The 19,041-nt window shown below is 39.8% G+C and overlaps 1 protein-coding gene and 1 long non-coding RNA gene across 2 annotated transcripts in view; one reads left to right on the top strand and one right to left on the bottom strand.

Annotated features, from left to right (window-relative positions):
* The window catches only part of LOC134354991 (dihydropyrimidine dehydrogenase [NADP(+)]-like), a 921,558-nt gene that overhangs the window by 438,474 nt on the left and 464,043 nt on the right, over positions 1-19,041 (bottom strand). Inside the window, exon 11 of the mRNA XM_063064591.1 lies at positions 18,228-18,438. Within this exon, the coding sequence (XP_062920661.1) occupies positions 18,228-18,438 (211 nt within the window). The remainder of the gene's footprint in view (positions 1-18,227; positions 18,439-19,041) is intronic.
* Positions 1-19,041, top strand: part of LOC134354992 (uncharacterized) — a 128,234-nt gene that overhangs the window by 13,332 nt on the left and 95,861 nt on the right. The gene's annotated exons all lie outside the window — the stretch shown is intronic.

Below are 19,041 nucleotides of genomic sequence, written 5' to 3'. Positions count from 1 at the left end.
AAATACAAAAAAGAAAAAAAAAGATTAATAATAAATAAGTAAGCAATAAATATTGGGAGCAAGTCCATAGTTGGTGAGATCTGTGTTGGGATGAGTGAAGTTGAATGATGTAATTCTCTCTAGTTCAAGAGTCTGTTGGGCGAAAGGTAATAACTGTTTCTGAACCTGGTCGTGTGGGTCCTGAGGCTCCTGTACCTCCTTTCTGATGGTAGCAGCAAGAAGAGAGCATTGCCTGGATGGTGGGGGTCCTTGATGATTGATGCTTCTTTCCTGTGACAGGGCACCTTGTAGATCTGCTCAATGGTGAGAGGGGGAGTACTCATGATGGAATGGGCTGTATCCACTAATTTTTCCCAGCTTTTCATTCAAGGGCATTGGTGCTTCTATATGAGGCTGTGATGCAACCAGTCAGTATACTTTCCACCATGCAATCACAGAAGTTCAACATAGTTTAACATGACATGTCAAATCTTCACAAACTTCCAAGAGAGAAGGAAGTTTGTCAGTGAATGCCACGTTAGGAAGATTATGGCCATCATGGCTGTACAACCTGTGAAAAGTGGATGCTACATGGCCACTTCATTCAGTACACCTGTATATCTGCTTGTTAAACGTGGCAGCAACTCAATGCATAAAAGTATGCAGACATGGTCAAGAGGTTCAGTTGTTGTTCAGACCAAACATCAAAATGGGGAAGAAATGTGATCAAAGTGACTTTGACCGTAGAATAATTCTTGGTGCCAGATGGGGTGGTTTGAGTATCTCAGAAACTGCTGGTCTCCTGGGATTTTCATACACAAAAGTCTCTAGAATTTACAGAGAATGGTGCAACAAACAAAAAAATTAGTGAGCAACGGTTCTGTAGGCTAAAATGTTTTCTTAGTGAGAGGAGTTAGAAGAAAGTAGCTACATTGGTTCAAGCTGACAGGAAGGTAACAGTAACGCAAATAAACTCATTAGAAAAGTAATGTGCAGAGGAGCATCTCTGGATGCACCACATGTCGAACCTTGACTTGGACGGGCTACAGCAACAGAAGATCAATAGGCTGAGTTTTCCAGGAGAGTGCAACATTAAACAGTGTCTGAAGTATGATATGATATTTGAATATGCATTCACTGACCATGACCATTTGTGAAAGGTCATTTAACTCCGCATGGTTTTGCACCTTAGGGCTTGACTTTCAGCATAGAATGCACTGGCTTTTTGCTCCTGGTGTGTCTGAGTGTGCTTCTGAGGAACATCTGGCCCGATGAGGAATCATGATTTGCCCTCCCTTAATACCTCTGTCACCAAGGCCAGTAGTGCAAAGACAAGAAATTTGCAGCCCACTCTGTCCCATTATCTACTGCATCTCAAGCCATTTTTATTAGAATTCTCACCACAGGACCTGTAGCAATTTTTTAAAAATGCCTTCCACACTGCCCGTTTTTTTTTAAGAAATTCAAAGCACCTTTAACTGGCCACTCACATTTGAGTCCCCCTGCTAATTTGTCTAGCCAACAACAGCATAGTTGGTGTTCACCACATGCTACAATCACAGAAATGAGCAGGCAGCATTATAATTTACAGGAGATAGTTCTTCTTGAATTTTCAAATTCAAGATGGTTTATTGTCATTCTTGAAATGATTGAAACACTGATGCAGCATAAAAAACATAACAACGTAAGAACACAATAAATATACACGCAATGCTATAAAACTCAATGTACAATTAACTATTAAGTGTGGCCATATAAACACAAGATCAGCTTATATACATAGACTGGTTGTATGTGTATAGAGTGATACTAGGTGTAGGCACATCTGAACATTAGGTGACCCTGACAGGAAATGATTAGGTGACAAAGGGACTCTTAGCAAGAGGAACTCTTCTAGGTAGCAGCAAGCTTAAGAAACCTGGGATGGTGAGGTAGGTTAATGGGTAGAGTTGTTGATCAGCCTGACAGATTGAGGGAAGTAAATGTTTTGAGTCTAATGGTTCTGACATGGATGTTATGTAGCCTCTTCCTAGATGGGAGTGGGACAAACAGTCCATATGCTGTATCAGTCCATAACAGTTCATGATTTTGCTGGCCTTTTCCCTCTGTGTACTGCAATTCTTCAGTCTCTTTGGTTCCTTTCTCCCAAATGATATGACAATGAACTGTAAGAAGGATTATATTGGTAATAGACAATAGGTGTCATTCCGCCATTCGGCCCTTCGAGCCAGCACCGCCATTCACTGTGATCATGGGTGATCATCCACAATCAGTACCCCGTTCCTGCCTTCTCCCCATATTCCTTGACTCCGCTATCATTAAGAGCTCCATCTAACTCTTTCTTGAAAGCATCCGAACTGGCCTCCACTGCCTTCTGAGGCAGAGCATTCCACAGATCCACAACTCTCTGGGTGAAAAAAGTTTTCCCTCAACTCCGTTCTAAATGGCGTCCCCCTTATTCTCAAATTGTGGCCTCTGGTTCTGGACTCCCCCAACATTGGGAACATGTTTCCTGCCTCCAGCGTGTCCAATCCCTTAATAATCTTATATGTTTCAATCAGATCCTCTCTCATCCTTCTAAATTCCAGTGTACACAAGCCCAGTCGCTCCAATCTTTCAACATATGACAGTCCCGCCATCCCGGGAATTAATCTCGTGAACCTCCGCTGCACTCCCTCAATAGCAAGAATGTCCTTCCTCAAATTTGGAGACCAAAACTGTACACAATACTCCAGGTGTGGTCTCACCAGGGCCCTGCACAACTGCAGAAGGACCTCTTTGGTCCTATACTCAACTCCTCTTGTTATGAAGGCCAACATGCCATTAGCTTTCTTCACTGCCTGCTGTACCTGCAAGCTTACTTTAGGTGACTGATGAACAAGGACACCTGGATCTCATTGTACTTCGCCTTTTCCTAACTTGACACGATTCAGATAATAATCTGCCTTCCTGTTCTTGCCACCAAAGTGGATAACATCACATTTATCCACATTAAACTGCATCTGCCATGCATCTGCCCACTCACCCAACCTGTCCAAGTCATCCTGCATTATCTCAACATCCTCCGCATATTTCACACTGCCACCCAGCTGTATGTCATCTGCAAATCTGCAGTGTTTTAGAAATGGAAAGAGAAAGTTGGATATGAGAATGGGAATCAAAAAAAAGTAACACAGTTCCTGCACTACTTCTGAGCAACTGGCATCAACTCCTTGCAGAATGGGTCACCAAAATATAAGGCCTGTTTCTTGCCTCAACGCTCTATACTTCTTGAAGTCTTGATCATAATATAAAATAGGAATTCTTTCTAAGTGAATGGAAAATCTAGTAGATGCTGTACAAACATATGAACATGGGTATGAATAATCGTATTAGATGCCGGAGAGGACCATTCCACCCCTTGACCATGTTTCAGCTTCCAACAAGCTCAGGCTGATCTGACTGCAAACTCAGCTCCACATTTCAGTCTAAAATCAGATTGGAACAATTTACTCAAGATTCAAGATTCAAGATTGTTCTTTTGTCATTCTTCAGTGCATGAGTGTAAAGAATGAAATGATTGTCACTCCGGATCTAATGCAGCATAAAAAACACAAAAAGCATAAAGAACACAATAAAAAATATCCCTTTGCAATTCCTTATAATGAGGACACTTCTAGAGATAGTTTAGGGGAATCGGCAAAGAAGTGGCAAATGAAATACAATGTTGGAATGTGTATGATCATGTACTTTGGTGGAAGAAATAAACGGGAACAATATTATTTAGATGGGGAGAGAACTCAAAATGCAGAGATACAAAAGGATTTGGGAGTCCTTGTGCAAGATACCCTAAAGGTTAAACTCCAGGTTGAGTTGGTTGTGAAGAAGGTGAATGCAATGTTAGCATTCGTTTCTAGAGTATAGAATATAAGAGCAGGGATGTGCTGTTGAGGCTCTCTAAGGCACTCATGAGATCACACTTAAGAGTATTGTGTGCAGTTTTGGGTTCCTTATTTTAGAAAGGATATACTGACATTGGAGAGGGTTCAGAGAAGATTCATGAGAATGATTCCAGGAATGAAAGAGTTACCGCATGAGGAACGTCTGGCAGCTCTTGGGCTGTATTTCCTGGAGTTCAGAAGAATGAGGGGGGATCTCATAGAAACATTCTGAATGTTAGAAGGCCTGAACAGATTAGATATAGCAAAGTTACTTCCCATGGTAGGGGATTCTAGGACAAGAGGGCACGACTTCAGGATTGAAGGACATCCTTTTAGAACTGAGATGTGGACAAATTACTTTAGTCAGAGGGTGGTAAATCTGTGGAATTTCTTGCCACAAGCAGCTGTGGAGGCCAAGTCATTGGGTGCATTTAAAGCAGAAATAGATAGGTTCTTTATTAGCTGGGGGCCTCAAAGGGTATGGGGTGAAGGCAGGGGAGTGGGGATGACTGGAAGAATTGGACCAACCCATGACTGAATGGTGGAGCAGACTCAATGGCCCGAATGGCCTACTTCTGCTCCTATGGTTTTATGGTTGTATTATATACCTACTTTGGCCTAGAAGGATAACACAGTTAAGGAATTGATGGGAAAAAAAGATTGAATCAAAACAAAATAAGCTGTACTGGAATGTCCCTATGCATAAAAAATGTATAACCTTCTACAGCCTATCAACAGAAGTTGGAACATTCATAAAAATATGTAAACACTTATTTGCCACATAAGTAGAACAAGGATATTTTACTGATAAAGGTCAAGTATATAGCTTGTAACTCATCAAAGGTACATATTAAAACCCCTTCCCTTTAGATTTTATATATTACTCTGAAAAAGGTATCCTAGATAATTAACATTTACCACTTTAAAAGTCATTTTTTCTAGCACTGTGTATTAAGGTTGGGGATGCTGTGGATAGTCTGGAGGGTTGTCAGAGGTTACAGCGGGATATCAATAGGATGCAGAACTGGGCTGAGAAGTGGCAGATGGAGTTCAACTCAGATAAGTGTGAGGTGGTTCATTTTGGTAGGTCAAATTTGAAAGCAGAACATAGTATTAATGGTAAGACTCTTGGCAGTGTGAAGGATCAGAGAGATCTTGGGATCCATGTCCACAGGACACCGAAAGCTGCTACACAGGTTGACACTGTTGTTAAGAAGACATATGGTGTATTGGCCTTCATCAACTGTAAGATTGAGTTCAAGAGCCGAGGTAATGTTACAGCTATATAGGACCCTGGTCAGACCCCACTTGGAGTACTGTGTTCCGTTCTGGCTGCCTTACCACAGGAAGGATGCGGAAACCATAGTAAGGGTGCAGAGGAGATTTACAAGGATGTTGCCTGGATTGGGGGGCATATCTTATGGCAATAGGTAGAATGAACTTGGCCTTTTCTCCTTGAAGCGATGGAGGATGAGGGGTGACCTGATAGAGGCATATAAGATGATGAAAGGCATTGATCGTGTGGGTAGTCAGAGGTTTTTTCCCAGGGCTGAAATGGCTAACACAAGAGGGCACAGTTTTAAGGTGCTTGGCAGTAGGTACAAAGGAGATGTCAGGGGTAAGTTTTTTTACACAGAGAGTGGTGAGTGCATGGAATGGGCTGCCAGTGCTTTTAAGAGACTCTTAGATTAGGTACATGGAGCTTAGAAATATAGAGGGTGAAGCGTAGGGAAATTCTAGGCAGCTTCTAGAATAGGTTACATGATCAGCACAACATTATGGGCCGAAGGGCCTGTAAAGTGCTGTAGATTTCTATGTTCTATAGTACAAGTGTGTTGGCGCGTGGCCAAGTGGTTAAGACATCAGTCTAGTGATCTGAAGGTCGCTAGTTCGAGCCTTAGCTGAGGCAACGTGTTGTGTTCTTGAGCACGGCACTTAACCACGCATTGCTCTGCGATGACACCAGTGCCAAGCTGTATCGGCCCTAGTGCCCTTCCCTTGAACAACATCGGTGGCATGGAGAGGGGAGACTTGCAGCATGGGTAACTGCCGGTCTTCCATACAACCTTGCCCAGGCCTGCATCCTGGAAACCTTCCAAGGCGCAAATCCATGGTCTCACAAGACTAACGGATGCCTATTATTATGTTGTAAGTATGAAGTATCTAGAAAATACATCAGAATTATATTACAAATCCTCACTGACAAGTCCTCTCCAAGTCACAACATCAAGAAGGATAAGAACATTAGGATCGTGGGAACTTCAGTATCAGCAGATTCCCCCTTAAGTTTCACATCTTCTTGGTTTGGAAATACGTCACTGGTAGTGTGCTTGGTAGTAGGAGGTAGAGTGGCAATGGAGGATAGTTACTCAGACTGGTATACCACAGGGATTAGTGTTGGTCCATTGTTGTTCATCACTTACAGTACATTAATTATTTGGGTGCAAGTGTTGGTGCAAGTATGTTTGCAGATGACACTGGGGGCACTGCAACATTTACTCAGCTGTGTGCTGAACTGAGTCTGAGGCTGTGGCCTGCTCCAGGCTTTGTGTCTATGGACTCAATTTTGTTCTGGATGCTATTTGCTTACATTTATTGTTTGCACGATTTGTTTACTTTTCTCTCTGTACTTTGGCTGTTTAACACTTTTTTATGAGTTGTTTTGGGGGCTTCTTTGTTATACAGCTGCCTGTAAGGAGACGGATCTAAGTATACAATGCATACATGCTTTGATAATAATGTACTGTGAACTTTGAAACCAAAACTGGTAATGTGGTGGATGATGAAGAGCGTGGTCTGAGGTTACAATGGGATCCAGATCAACATCTGTGATGGTTCATAAAGGAATAGCAGAAAAATTTAACTCAGAAAGTGTGCTTTAGGAAGTTAAATCAGGGTAAATCTTAAACATTGAATGGCAGGGTCCTGAATTAGGGGTATAAATGCATAACTCCCTGAGAGTGGCAACACAGTTTGGTGAAGAAGGCATTACATATTGAGCTTACAGTCAGATATGAATAAAAAGAATAACTTTCTCATTTCATTATATATTAAATAACACTTTTATTTGTGTAATGTTCTCCTTCAGAATTTTAAAAATCTGTCTCTCTTTATCATTTTTTCTCTAATAAAACATTCAGTTCTGAAAGTACCTCTGGAATTATCCTCATTGTTCTTTGAATGCTCTCCAGCATATAAATGTCCTTTTGAAAGCAGAATAATAAAATTGCACAGTGTTCCAAGTATGGTTTGACTAATAATCTACTCAAGGTCTGAGTAACTTGAGTAGACACTTTTATTGAATGGTCTGTATTCACAGGCATATCACTTTGCTTTTCCACTCTTATTAATGAGAAATCTTTCATTATGTTCAAGTTTATTGTGTCCTTTGGCAATGGGTCATTTCTTAAGTCAAGCAACTTAATTTCTGCATCTCTGCTTGAAGTACTACCAATCTTTTTCATACGTATCACTTTTCCACATTGTGAAATGTTGGATCTGAATTTTACAATGCTGTAACAAAGAATATGTTTATTAATCTCTGATCTCATTTCTACTCACTGCATTGCCACTTAGTTTTTTCATTCATCAAGAAACATTTATTTTGGAGCCACCGTGTTATTATTAGACAAAAAGAGAGCCCCTTAACATGCCTCTGTATACAGCAACATTTAACAAGCAAGGGGTTGGTTCTGTTTGGTGTTTATTGGAGCATATAACAAATAAACCAAATCTGAGTAATCGTCAAGTTATAAAACGAAACAGTTATTTCTTTTCAAAACTACCAAGTACCCTTTCTTCCTGAAGTTTTATTTTTTTTTTATTTAGAGCTACAGCACAGTAACAGGGTCTTCCAACTGAACAAGTCCACACTTTCCAATTACACCCATGTGACCAATTAACCTGGATGCTTTTGGAATGTGAGAGGAAACCAGGGCACCTGCAGGAAACCCAGATGGTCACGGGGAGAACATGAACTCTCCTTACAGACATTGGTGAGAATTGAATATGGTTCCCTGATGCTGTAATAGCATTATGCTAACTGCTACCTTGCCATGCTGCCGAGCAGTAAAGTACCCAGTACTTTTGATATCATTTTGCAAATTGCTAAGCAGGAAAAATTATGTTCTGATCCCCGTGAGGCTCCTATTCAATACCGAAGGTTGGAACGTAAACCTCAGATTTTTGAATCAGAATCCATTCATGAAGGGCAAAGCCCTACTGATGCCTTTAGCAATCATGACCGACAGGACAGCCAAGACGCAGCCTCAAGCTAAGAAACCTGACATAACTGTAGAATTAAATAAGAACCTAAACAAGAAAAACACTTTCATGGGAAGTAAACTAATTACTAAATTGTAATACAATATTTACAAACAGAAGAAGGTTAGCCCTTTAAAAATGAATGGAATAAATGTCATATTATTATATAAATAGTGAAAGTGGTAACTACAAATATTTGTTCTGAAAATCATAACTGAGGAAGTGCTAAGACCAGAATCAGAAGAGGAAGAGGGAAATAGTGCAAGCACCAGTTGTAGAAAGGGAATTGATAACTCTGGACATCAACGCTGCGTGTGTGATGCAAAGCATGATCAAATAGGTTTATCAGGAATATGTACATATATCTCATGTAATCCCAAATTCCAGAATGGTCTGCCTTATTGAGACTGCCCTCCAGCAAATTGGTGGTTGGTGTAATTCATCTAATTATTGTTTACAGCACATAATTCTTTCATTCTTGGATGCCATTGGATGTTGGGACTGGTACCAGCCAACGTCAAATATCTAAAATTATACTTCAGTGAATAACCTGCATGTAATGCATTTCCAAAATAAACATCCCAAACTTCCAGATCAGAGGGCATATAGAAATGCTGAAAAGATCTAACAATATTCTATTTCGCTCAAGAATCTGATATTGTTTACAAGTTCCTTTGTCCCTTCTACTGGAATTGGAATATTTACTTACTTATTTACTTATTGAGATGCAAAGTGGAACTCTGGCCCTTCAAGCTGTGCCCCCCAGCACACCTCCGATTTAATCCTAGCCTAACCATGGGACAATTTACAATGACTAATTAACCTACAAACCAGTACATCTTTGGACTGGGAAAGGAAACTAATATTTCTTGCCCCCTTGACGTGTGCACTCTCTCAGGAGCATTGTTACAAGTTTAGGGCATTGACTTACAGATATTCTCTTAAATACTGCAACTTTGGTATTCTGGTAAGTGGTTGGAGCATCCATCATTTAAAGAGTGTATCATTTAAATACTGCATATCCAACATCTAGTTATCTAAAAGTGTAACCCACAAGTGTAACAACAGTACCCTCTTGTGATCTGAACTGGATATTCATGTCTTTCATTCACGTGTATCTCTAATCCTTTCAAAGCAGACCAAGAGACGAGGTAAGGCACAGCTAAGTGATGATCATTGAATCCATTTGTTCACTGCTAATGGACACATGTTGTAAGTCAGAATCAGGTACATTTTCCTCAATAATAACAATAATAAGTTGAACAGTACAAATAACAAACACATGCTTCCTCACATCAGTAGGATGTCCTGTTTAAGTAAAATAACTCCATACTCTTTTGCATTTAATATGTTTGATCGTGACTTTCAGCTTTCCATTTTATAATCCTGTGTTAAACTTTACTTTTAATGCCCATCAGTCAGGAAAATAGGAATCAAGAAAGAGGAGTGAGCCATTCTGTCTCTTGGGCCTCTGAGAATAAGTTCTGTACCTTCGAGTACAAACTCAGAATCAGAATCGGGTTTAATATCAATGGCATATACTGTAAAATTTGTTACCTTAGTGGCACCAGTACAATGCAATACATGATAATAAAGAACAAAAATATAAGTAAATCAATTACAGTAAGTATATATATTTATATTAAATAGTCAAATTAAAATAGAGCAAGAACAAAAATAAGAGAAACAGAAGTGAGATAGTGTTCATGGATTCAATGCCCATTTAGGAATCGGAAGGCAAAGGGGAAGATGGTTTAATATCACTGACAAACGACATGAAATTTGTTGACTTTGCAGCAGCAGTATAACGCAATAAGTAAAAAAACATCAATCACAGTAAGTATGTATATATATATAAATAAAACAGCTAAATAAAGTAAGTAGTGAAAATTAGTCAGGCAGTGGTCATGGGTTCAATGTGCATTCATAAATTGGATGGCAGAGGTGAAGAAGCTGTCCCTGAATTGTTCAGTGTGTGCCTTCAGCCTTCTGTACCTCCTTCCTGATGGTAACAATGAGAACAAGGCCCGCCCTGGGTGATGAAGGTCCTTATTGATGGACACTGCCTTTTTCAGGCATCACTCCTTGAAGATGTCCTGGATATTACAGAGGCTATGCTCATGATGGATAATCAAATTCAGTGCTAACATTCTAAATCTAACTTCAACAGCTCTTTAGTAAAGAATTCCAGACTTCCATTATTCTCTGCATGAAAAGTTGCTTCCTGATAATGTCCCTGAATGAGGCACAGATAATTTTGTGGATAATGTCTCCTTATAGTCTCACCACAGAAAACGATTTCCCTAAATGTCCCCTGCTCAAATCTTTTATTTATTGGGAGATGGGCTAGATATTGTAGGACCTAATTAACAGCTTGTCTAAGGCAGGTCATGAGACCATTAAGTATCCTAGGTAATAGTGCAGTGGAGACTGTTAGTCCTGTGGAGGTCTAGAAATCAGTAAGTTTATCAAAACAGGAAAGACAGAGATCAGAAAGGTGTCTGATGTTTGAAGGTTGAAGTAGGTATCCTGAATCTAGAAATCCTTGCCCTTTTATAACCATTGAGATTCCTGCTCCCTTGAAAGCAAGATTGCATTTAAAATAGTGGTTAATTATATGGCTCAGTTTCACCGTCATAGATAACTACATCACAGAAACAGGTCCTTCATCCCATCTAGTCTGTGCCAAACCATTTAAGTTAGAAACGTAGAAACATAGAAAACCTACAGCACAATACAGGCCCTTCAGCCCACAAAGTTGTGCCGAACATGTCCCTACCTTACAAATTACTAGGCTTACCCCTAGCACTCTATTTTTATAAGCTCCATGTACCTATCCAAAAGTCTCTTAAAACACCCTATCGTATCCACCTCCACCACTGTTACCGGCAGCCCATTCCACGCACTCACCACTCTCTGCGTAAAAAACTTAGCCCTGACATCTCCTCTGTACCTACTCCCTAGCACCTTAAACCTGTGTCCTCTTGTGGCAACTATTTCAGCCCTGGGAAAAAGCCTCTGACTATCCACACGATCAATGCCTCTCATCATCTTGTACATCTCGATCAGGTCGCCTCTCATACTCCGTCCCTCCAAGGAGAAAAGGCCGAGTTCACTCAACCTGTTTTCAATATGCATGCTCCCCAATCCAGGCAACATCCTTGTAAATCTCCTCTGCACCCTTTCTATGGTTTCCACATCCTTCCTGTAGTGAGGCGACCAGAACTCAAGGGGGGTCTGACCAGGGTCCTATATAGCTGCAACGTTACCTCTCGGCTCTTAAACTCAATCCGACAATTGATGAAGGCCAATACACCGTATGCCTTCTTAACCACACAGTCAACCTGTGCAGCTGCTTTGAGCGTCCTATGGACTTGGACCCCAAGATCCCTCTGATCCTCCACACTGCCAAGAGTCTTACCATTAATACTATATTCTGCCTAGTTCCATCGACCTGCAGCCAGACCATAGCCTCCATAACTCTCCCATCCATTTACCGATCCAAAGTTCTCTTAAATGTTGAAATTGAAATCACATCACTTGCGCTGGCCACTGACGCCCTGAAGAAGAGGTCTTGGCTGTCCACTCTATCTCACTCTATCTCATAATCTTATGAATCTCTATTAATTGGGGTATAAGAACATATTAAAATCATAGCAAATGATTAAAAGTAATAACATAAAACAAAATTAGAAAACAATTTGGAGATACAAGAGAAAATTTGCAGATGCCGGAAATCCAAGTGTCAGACACAAAATGATACTTGGAGGAACTCAGCAGGTCAGGCAGCATCTATGGGAAAAAGTACAGTCAACATTTTGGGCTGGGCAGCATATTTATGGAAAAGAGTACAGTCGACTTTTTGGACTGAGACTCTTGATTGTTGAAGGGTCTTGGCCCGAAATGTCGACTGTACTCTTTTCCATAGATGCTTCCTGACCTGCTGAGTCCCCCCAGCATTGTCCGTGTGTTGCTTGGAGATACAAGAGACTACCAGTTTTTGGAATCTGAAGCAAAACAAAACATCTGTAAAGGGATGTTCAGTGTTTCAGTTCAAAATCCAGCAGCAGGCTCTGCAGATGCTGCTAATTTGCTAAGAAAATCACTTGATGTTTTACAGTGTCAAATAACATTCATACACTAGACAATCTGTACGTAGAGCTGAGAGATCAGATATGAAATGCAAATCAGGACCAGTTCTAACATGGGGTCTTTCACTTGAAATGTTGTTTCTTTTCCTATAGATGCAGCTTGACTTGATGAGTATTTCAAGTGTTTTTCATTTTCTGTTTCAGATGCAGCCAGAAAGGACACACTTGATGGTGCTTCTATAGAAAGTTGTTCGAGTAGGGGTGGGGAGCATTGACTGATTTACACAGAGTTAAACTGTAGATCAGATAAAGGCACAGTAATTGGAGACAAGGTAGCCGACAGACACCTATGGAAGTGTCAGCAAAAGGCAAGCGTGTTCTGTCTCATTGTATTAATAACTCTGGAGGTCTAAGTGTTCCTTTGTAGCCAATGTAAAGTGGCTGGAATAAACTAGACATCTTCAAGATCAAATGTGCAATGTTGCTATTTCCAGTAATCAGAATATAGAACAGTACAGCACAGTACAGGCTCTTCAGCCCACAATGTTGTACTGCCTTTTAACCTACACCATTATCAATCTAACCTTTCTCTCTTTCATAGCCCTCCATTTTTCTTTCATCTATGTGCCAAAGAGCCTCATTTGTCCAAACTCCATTCCCAGGAAGCAGTGTACATGAAAGTATAGTTAAAATTTCTTTTTAGTGAACCCAGCTGTTCTCTAGAGTTTGGGAATAGGCTGATTTCCCTCCTTTGAAAGGCTGAGGTAACATTCATATTGCCAAGGAGGAGGTATTTACACCCTGAGTAAGTCTCAAGGTCTGGCAGAGTACATCCTCAGACTTCTTGGGAGGCCAGAGAGGAAATAATACAGACCCTTGCAGAGAAATTTGCTTCTTAGTTCGACAGTGGTGAAGTTCCTGAAGACTGGAAGGGAAGTAAGGGATAAACCAGAGAACCATACGCTAGTCCTGAACTTCTGGTAGCAGTAGCAGAAAAGTTACTGGAGAAGATTCTGAGGGACAGGATCTACCAGCATTTGGATAGACAGAGGTGATTAGGGGAAGTCATTGAATTCATTGAAGCTTTGTTCATGAAAGTTGTGCTTGACAAACATTTTAGAGTTTTGTTGAAGAGGTAACCAAAAAGATAGATGAGTGTAGAGTAGTAGATGTTGTTGATTTGGAGAATAGAAAGGCCATTGACAAAAGTCCTCATGGGCGGCTGGTCTGTAAGGTTAGATCCCATGGTATCCAGGGAGAGCCAATTAGGTATATTCAAATCGACATGGAGATAGGAAGCAGAAGGTGGTGGTTGAAGGTTACTTTTTTTTCCAGAATGCAGGCTGGTGACTTGTGGTGTGCCTCAGGTATTGGTGTTGAGATGCTTGTTATTCATATAAATTATTTGGATCTGAATACACAAGGCTTGATCAGTAACTTTGTGGATGACACTAAGTATTGTTGATAGTAGATTGATTCTAGATTACAAAGGGATCTTGATCATTTAGGGAAGTGGGCTGAGGGAAGAAAAACAGATTTCAATACAGGTATATGTCAGATAAGTGGTAAATTAAACCAGAATAAGTCTTAAACTATTAATGGTAGAGACTAGGGAATGTACTGGAATAGAATGTCCTTGGACTACCAATACATAATTCATTGATAGTGACATTTTTTCACCTGTGTAAGTCTTTAGCATCAATGAGGTCTTCTCTAATGGTATCTTAGGAAACAGCCTGTTGTAGTCAGCCTTTGAAATTACAGACAAAGTTGACTCTGTGTCCAGTTCCATTTACAGTTTTACACCAGACACATCTATTGTGACCCGTACAATTTTATGATCTGCTTCAGTTATACTATGCAGTTCTAGGCTTGACAGTTCACCCTTGTCAGACTCTATGTAGCCGGATTCTATTTTACATGTCGTAACTTGATGCATTTGCTTAGTTTTGTGTTTAAGACTTTTCACTCCTTGCACATTCTTTCTATGTGACCTTGTCTGTGACATTTTCTGCAGACTTTTTTTTACGGTCATAGTCATAGTCATACTTTATTAATCCTGGGGGAAATTGCTTTTTGTTACAGTTGCACCATAAATAATAAATAGTAATAGAACCATAAATAGTTAAATAGTAATATGTAAATTATGCCAGTAAATTATGAAATAAGTCCAGAACCGGCCTATTGGCTCAGGGTGTCTGACCCTCCAAGGGAGGAGTTGTAAAGTTAGATGGCCACAGGCAGGAATGACTTCCTATGACGCTCTGTGTTGCATCTCGGTGGAATGAGTCTCTGGCTGAATGTACTCCTGTGCCCACCCAGTATATTATGTAGTGGATGGGAGACATTGTCCAAGATGGCATGCAACTTAGACAGCATCCTCTTTTCAGACACCACTGTCAGAGAGTTCAGTTCCATCCCCACAACATCACTGGCCTTACGAATGAGTTTGTTGATTCTGCTGGTGTCTGCCGCCCTCAGCCTGCTGCCCCAGTACACAACAGCAAACATGATAGCACTGGCCACCACAGACTCGTAGAACATCCTCAGCATCATCCGGCAGATGTTAAAGGACCTCAGTCTCCTCAGGAAATAGAGACGGCTCTGACCCTTCTTGTAGACAGCCTCAGTGTTCTTAGACCAGTCCAGTTTATTGTTAATTCGTATCCCAGGTATTTGTAATCCTCCATCATGTCCACACTGACCCCCTGGATGGAACCAACAGTCATTTTCATCTTGAAAAGATTTGCCACATCGATAGCATCTTTGACTTCTTGCGCCATTCAGGGATTTTTGGTGCTCTTCACATTCTAAACTCCTTTTCTGTAGATCTGCTGCATCCTTTGCTGCAATCTCTAATGATATTGCAATCGTCAATGCCTGTTCTAAGGTTAGGTCTCCTTCTGCCAGCAGCCTCGTTTTCAGTGCTTTGACGATGCATGCCATATACAAGCCTGTCTCTTAATGCATCAGAAAGTCCATCTCTAAAGTCACAGTACTGGGAGAGTTGGTGCAGTTCTGTAATGTATTCAGAAATGCTTTCATCTTTTGACTGGTTCCTTTTGCAAAATCTATATCTCTCAGCTATGCCAGTGGTTTAGGGATCAATTGATTTTGTAAAATTGTAAACATTTTATTGAATGTCTTGCTGGCTGGCTTTTCAGGGGTTACTAGATTGCTTAAGAGACTGTATGTTCTTGGGCCCATTAAGCTGAGAAGTGCAGGGGCTTTCTTTTGCTCCTCCATATTGTTGCGTTACAATACAGTTCAACCCTCTCAATATACAACTCCCAGTCATCATCAGCGCTATCAAATTTGATAACTTTCCCAACTGAAGCTATCGCCACGTTATTTTCAATTTAAATTCCGCGCCTCGTTCTCTGTTACTTATGTGTTCGCGTCTGTGACGGCCTTTTCTGTAATGATCAACTCTCGCTTTTTCATCCCGTAATCGTACTGTAACTGTCGGTGTAGTTCATGATATTTTCTGACATTCCAGTTTGTACTCATCGCCAATTTGTTGTGTGCGTGCACAACTATGTATACATTAAATAAAAGCACAGACAGGGAGATGGCTTTACCTGATACATTCACATTGCAGTGAGAGAGAGAGAGAGAACAATATGTATACGTAGCCAACAAATCAATGCGTCATGCTAAGGGGGGGTGTCATTGCTCTAAAAGAAATAGATCCATACAATACAGTTGAGGCAGGTAAAATAATATTAATTAAAAAGCATTTTGATAGGTATATGGACAGGCAAGATTCAGAGGCTGAATGCAGAAAATTGGGACTAGCTGGGTGGGCACCTTAGTCAGCATGGACTTGTTAAGTCAAAACGCCTGTATCCATGTTGCTTTGCTCCAGGGCTCTAAGATTTACTTGCTCTGCATTCTGCTGGTGCAGGGATTCTTGCACTGATGTCAGGAGTAATGCGCCAACAGCAGAATTTAAATATTCAAATGAGATAGCCTGGCGTAATCATTTATGTGCAGCTATGTACAATGCTTAAGGTGTAGCAGTCACTGTGCTGTAACTAAAGTATAGCCACCATGGTACAACGACTGCATGGCAATCAGTCTCATGCAATTAGTAGCTTTCTTCTTTGATCTTAATCTGTCTACTGAGGATTCATTACAATAGACAATAGAGAGGTGTTGGGGCTCAGTGGATGAAACAGGCAATAGCAAATGAAGGAAAAAAACTTGGGCTTCAATTCCACCAGCTACACAAGACACTTTGAAGTAACAATTATCTGTGTGTGGTATTCTGATAGCATTTAAAGCAGATAAAAATATTAACATTCTTATCAATACAAACTGCCATAACTAATTATGCATCCATGTAATGTGTGTTCAGTTTGCACTTGTTTAAACAGCAGAGATGCTCATTAGCTTTAGTATATCTGTAATGCTTCAATAAATAGTTTAATGGCTGTAATGTTTAACCAGTTTCCGAAGTCTCTGTAATTCTAGCTTTATCAGCTCATTACTGTTTTTTTTTGACAGAGTACAGATGATTTGGCTGCAATTTGATTCCTTTTATCATCTTAAACTCCCAAGGTGTCATGATTTACTTCTATGATTAGGGACTACTGAAATATAAATGGCATAAGCTCAACAGTAGAGGGTTAATAGTCATTCTTTAAGAGCCATATTGTACGTACTTTTACATATCGTGATTTTTGGCACAGTTGTACAATTTAGATTTTTATTACGCTGAAGTATGACATTATCATGGATTTTTTTATTGCCAGTCATCCAATCAGTGATCGGACACATTCTTTTAAAATCGACGCAACATCACCCATTAGACGAAGCCTGGCAAATAAAGATAGCAGAGCTACAGTAAAACAAGATTGTGAACAGCAGTTCACGTGGGAATGTTGCCTAATCATTCAGAAGGTCATTAAGAAAAATTCAAAAACCAATGCTAAGCACTTTCTCATTAATTCCTCTAACAACACGTTAGAACTCATTTTCATAAGTTATAAATTTGACTCTAAAGGTTTTACTAATTTTTATTTATCTTAATCTATGGTGAAAGAAACAGTATAAAGGGGCCTGTTTGTTGAAATGAAGGGCTTCCACAATTAGTTCAACTGAGATCATTTGACACACAACTGCAATGTAATATTGCAAGAAATTTGGACTATTTTTCTACAAGTGGAAAGAAATGAACAGCGTGAGAAACTGTATTGGTGCCTGCACAGCTGAGAACTCAAAAATTGCATGATGTTAATGACAGATATGTGTTTTCTATGAGGGTATAAAAATCGGCAGTTGCTGTTCAAGCTTCAACTAATCAATTAAAAAGCACAATCACTTAAGAAAATTCTGCTTTACCAGACATAATAGACAATAAAACAATGCTGCTCGGCAGATAGCTCATTAACAGAACAGTTCTGAGCCTTCTCTCAGCTTCACAGTTTCATCACATTCTTTCATTAGCTGAATAATTCTGCACCTCAAATTACTTTCAGGCTATGGTAGGAATCCTGAACTTGGAGGCATTTAACAATAATAATTATTCAGCACTCAGTTCCCAATCAGTTCAACAAAAACATGGTAAAATTAAGAATTTCACTTAAAAATATATTGGGGCTATTAGATGTAAGAATTAGGAAATGATTTGACTTATGTAAGTTGATTTCTAACTTAAGTGTATTGATGGAAGTTCATTGGCCTGAAATATTAATTCTTGTTTTTCTCTCTCTCCAAAATGCTATTTAACCTACCGAGCAATTCCAGCAATTTAAGTTCTAGTTTGGTCATGGTTAAGTTGTTTTCAATAAATAAATTCAAACATAGAAATCAAGGTACTTATGAAGAAACTACAATGACAAGGAGAGTTATGTTGCTGTCAATGACTCAAACCAACAATGTATCAATAGAGAAAACAAAAAGACTTCACAATTAATTTTCATATATTTCTAAACTTGTAACATAATTTTATTGGTTCATAATTGCTTACCTGAAGGATTGGAGAGGATCGAGCCAAAAGCACTGATGACAACATTTGCTTTTAAGCAAATAACTTGTTCCTCATCTTCAATCCAATCACCAGCATCATTCTGCTCTGTATGAACAAACTCAATTGCAGAAATGTGCTGACCTTTCAGAATAATTCTTCTTGGAGACATGTAAGGCAAAAACTCGCATTTCTCTTGCTTTGCTAGCTCCACCTAATAGGTAAACACAGGAGAGTAAAACAACACTAATAAGTACCAGGCAATTATGACCTTCATTATAATCTTGGTGAGAGATGCATTATAAATTTTGAATGTTGATGCATTTACAGAAATGTCTGCATCTGACTGTCAATCCTAATGTTGTATCTGATTTTCTGAACCATAAGGAGCAGAATTAAGCCATGCAGCCCATTAAGTCTGCTCTGCCTTTCTATCACAACTGATTTACTACCCTTCTCAACCCCACTTTCCTGCCTTCTATCCAGAACCTTTGACACCCTTACTAATCAAGATTTAACTATACCCTCTGACCTGGCCTCCACAGCCATCTGTAACAATAAATTCCACAGATTTACCACCCTTGTCTCTGTTCTAAAAGGATGTCCTTGTATTCTGAGGCTACACCCTGTGATCCTAGATTCCCCCACTATAGAAAACATCCTCTTCATATCCACATGATCTAGGCCTTTCAATGGTAACATAGACTATCTACAAAAAATATTCTTACAAGTGATAAAATGCCAACATGATTGCAACTCATCATGAAAAACTTCCAAGTTCCCCCTCTAGTGTTTGCAAGCGTCACTCCATCCAAAA

Source organism: Mobula hypostoma, chromosome 12 (genome assembly GCF_963921235.1).
Source record: "Mobula hypostoma chromosome 12, sMobHyp1.1, whole genome shotgun sequence".
NCBI classification, from domain to species: domain Eukaryota; kingdom Metazoa; phylum Chordata; class Chondrichthyes; order Myliobatiformes; family Myliobatidae; genus Mobula; species Mobula hypostoma.
Note: the sequence above shows the minus strand (reverse complement) of the source record. Positions and strands in the feature narration are given on the sequence as shown.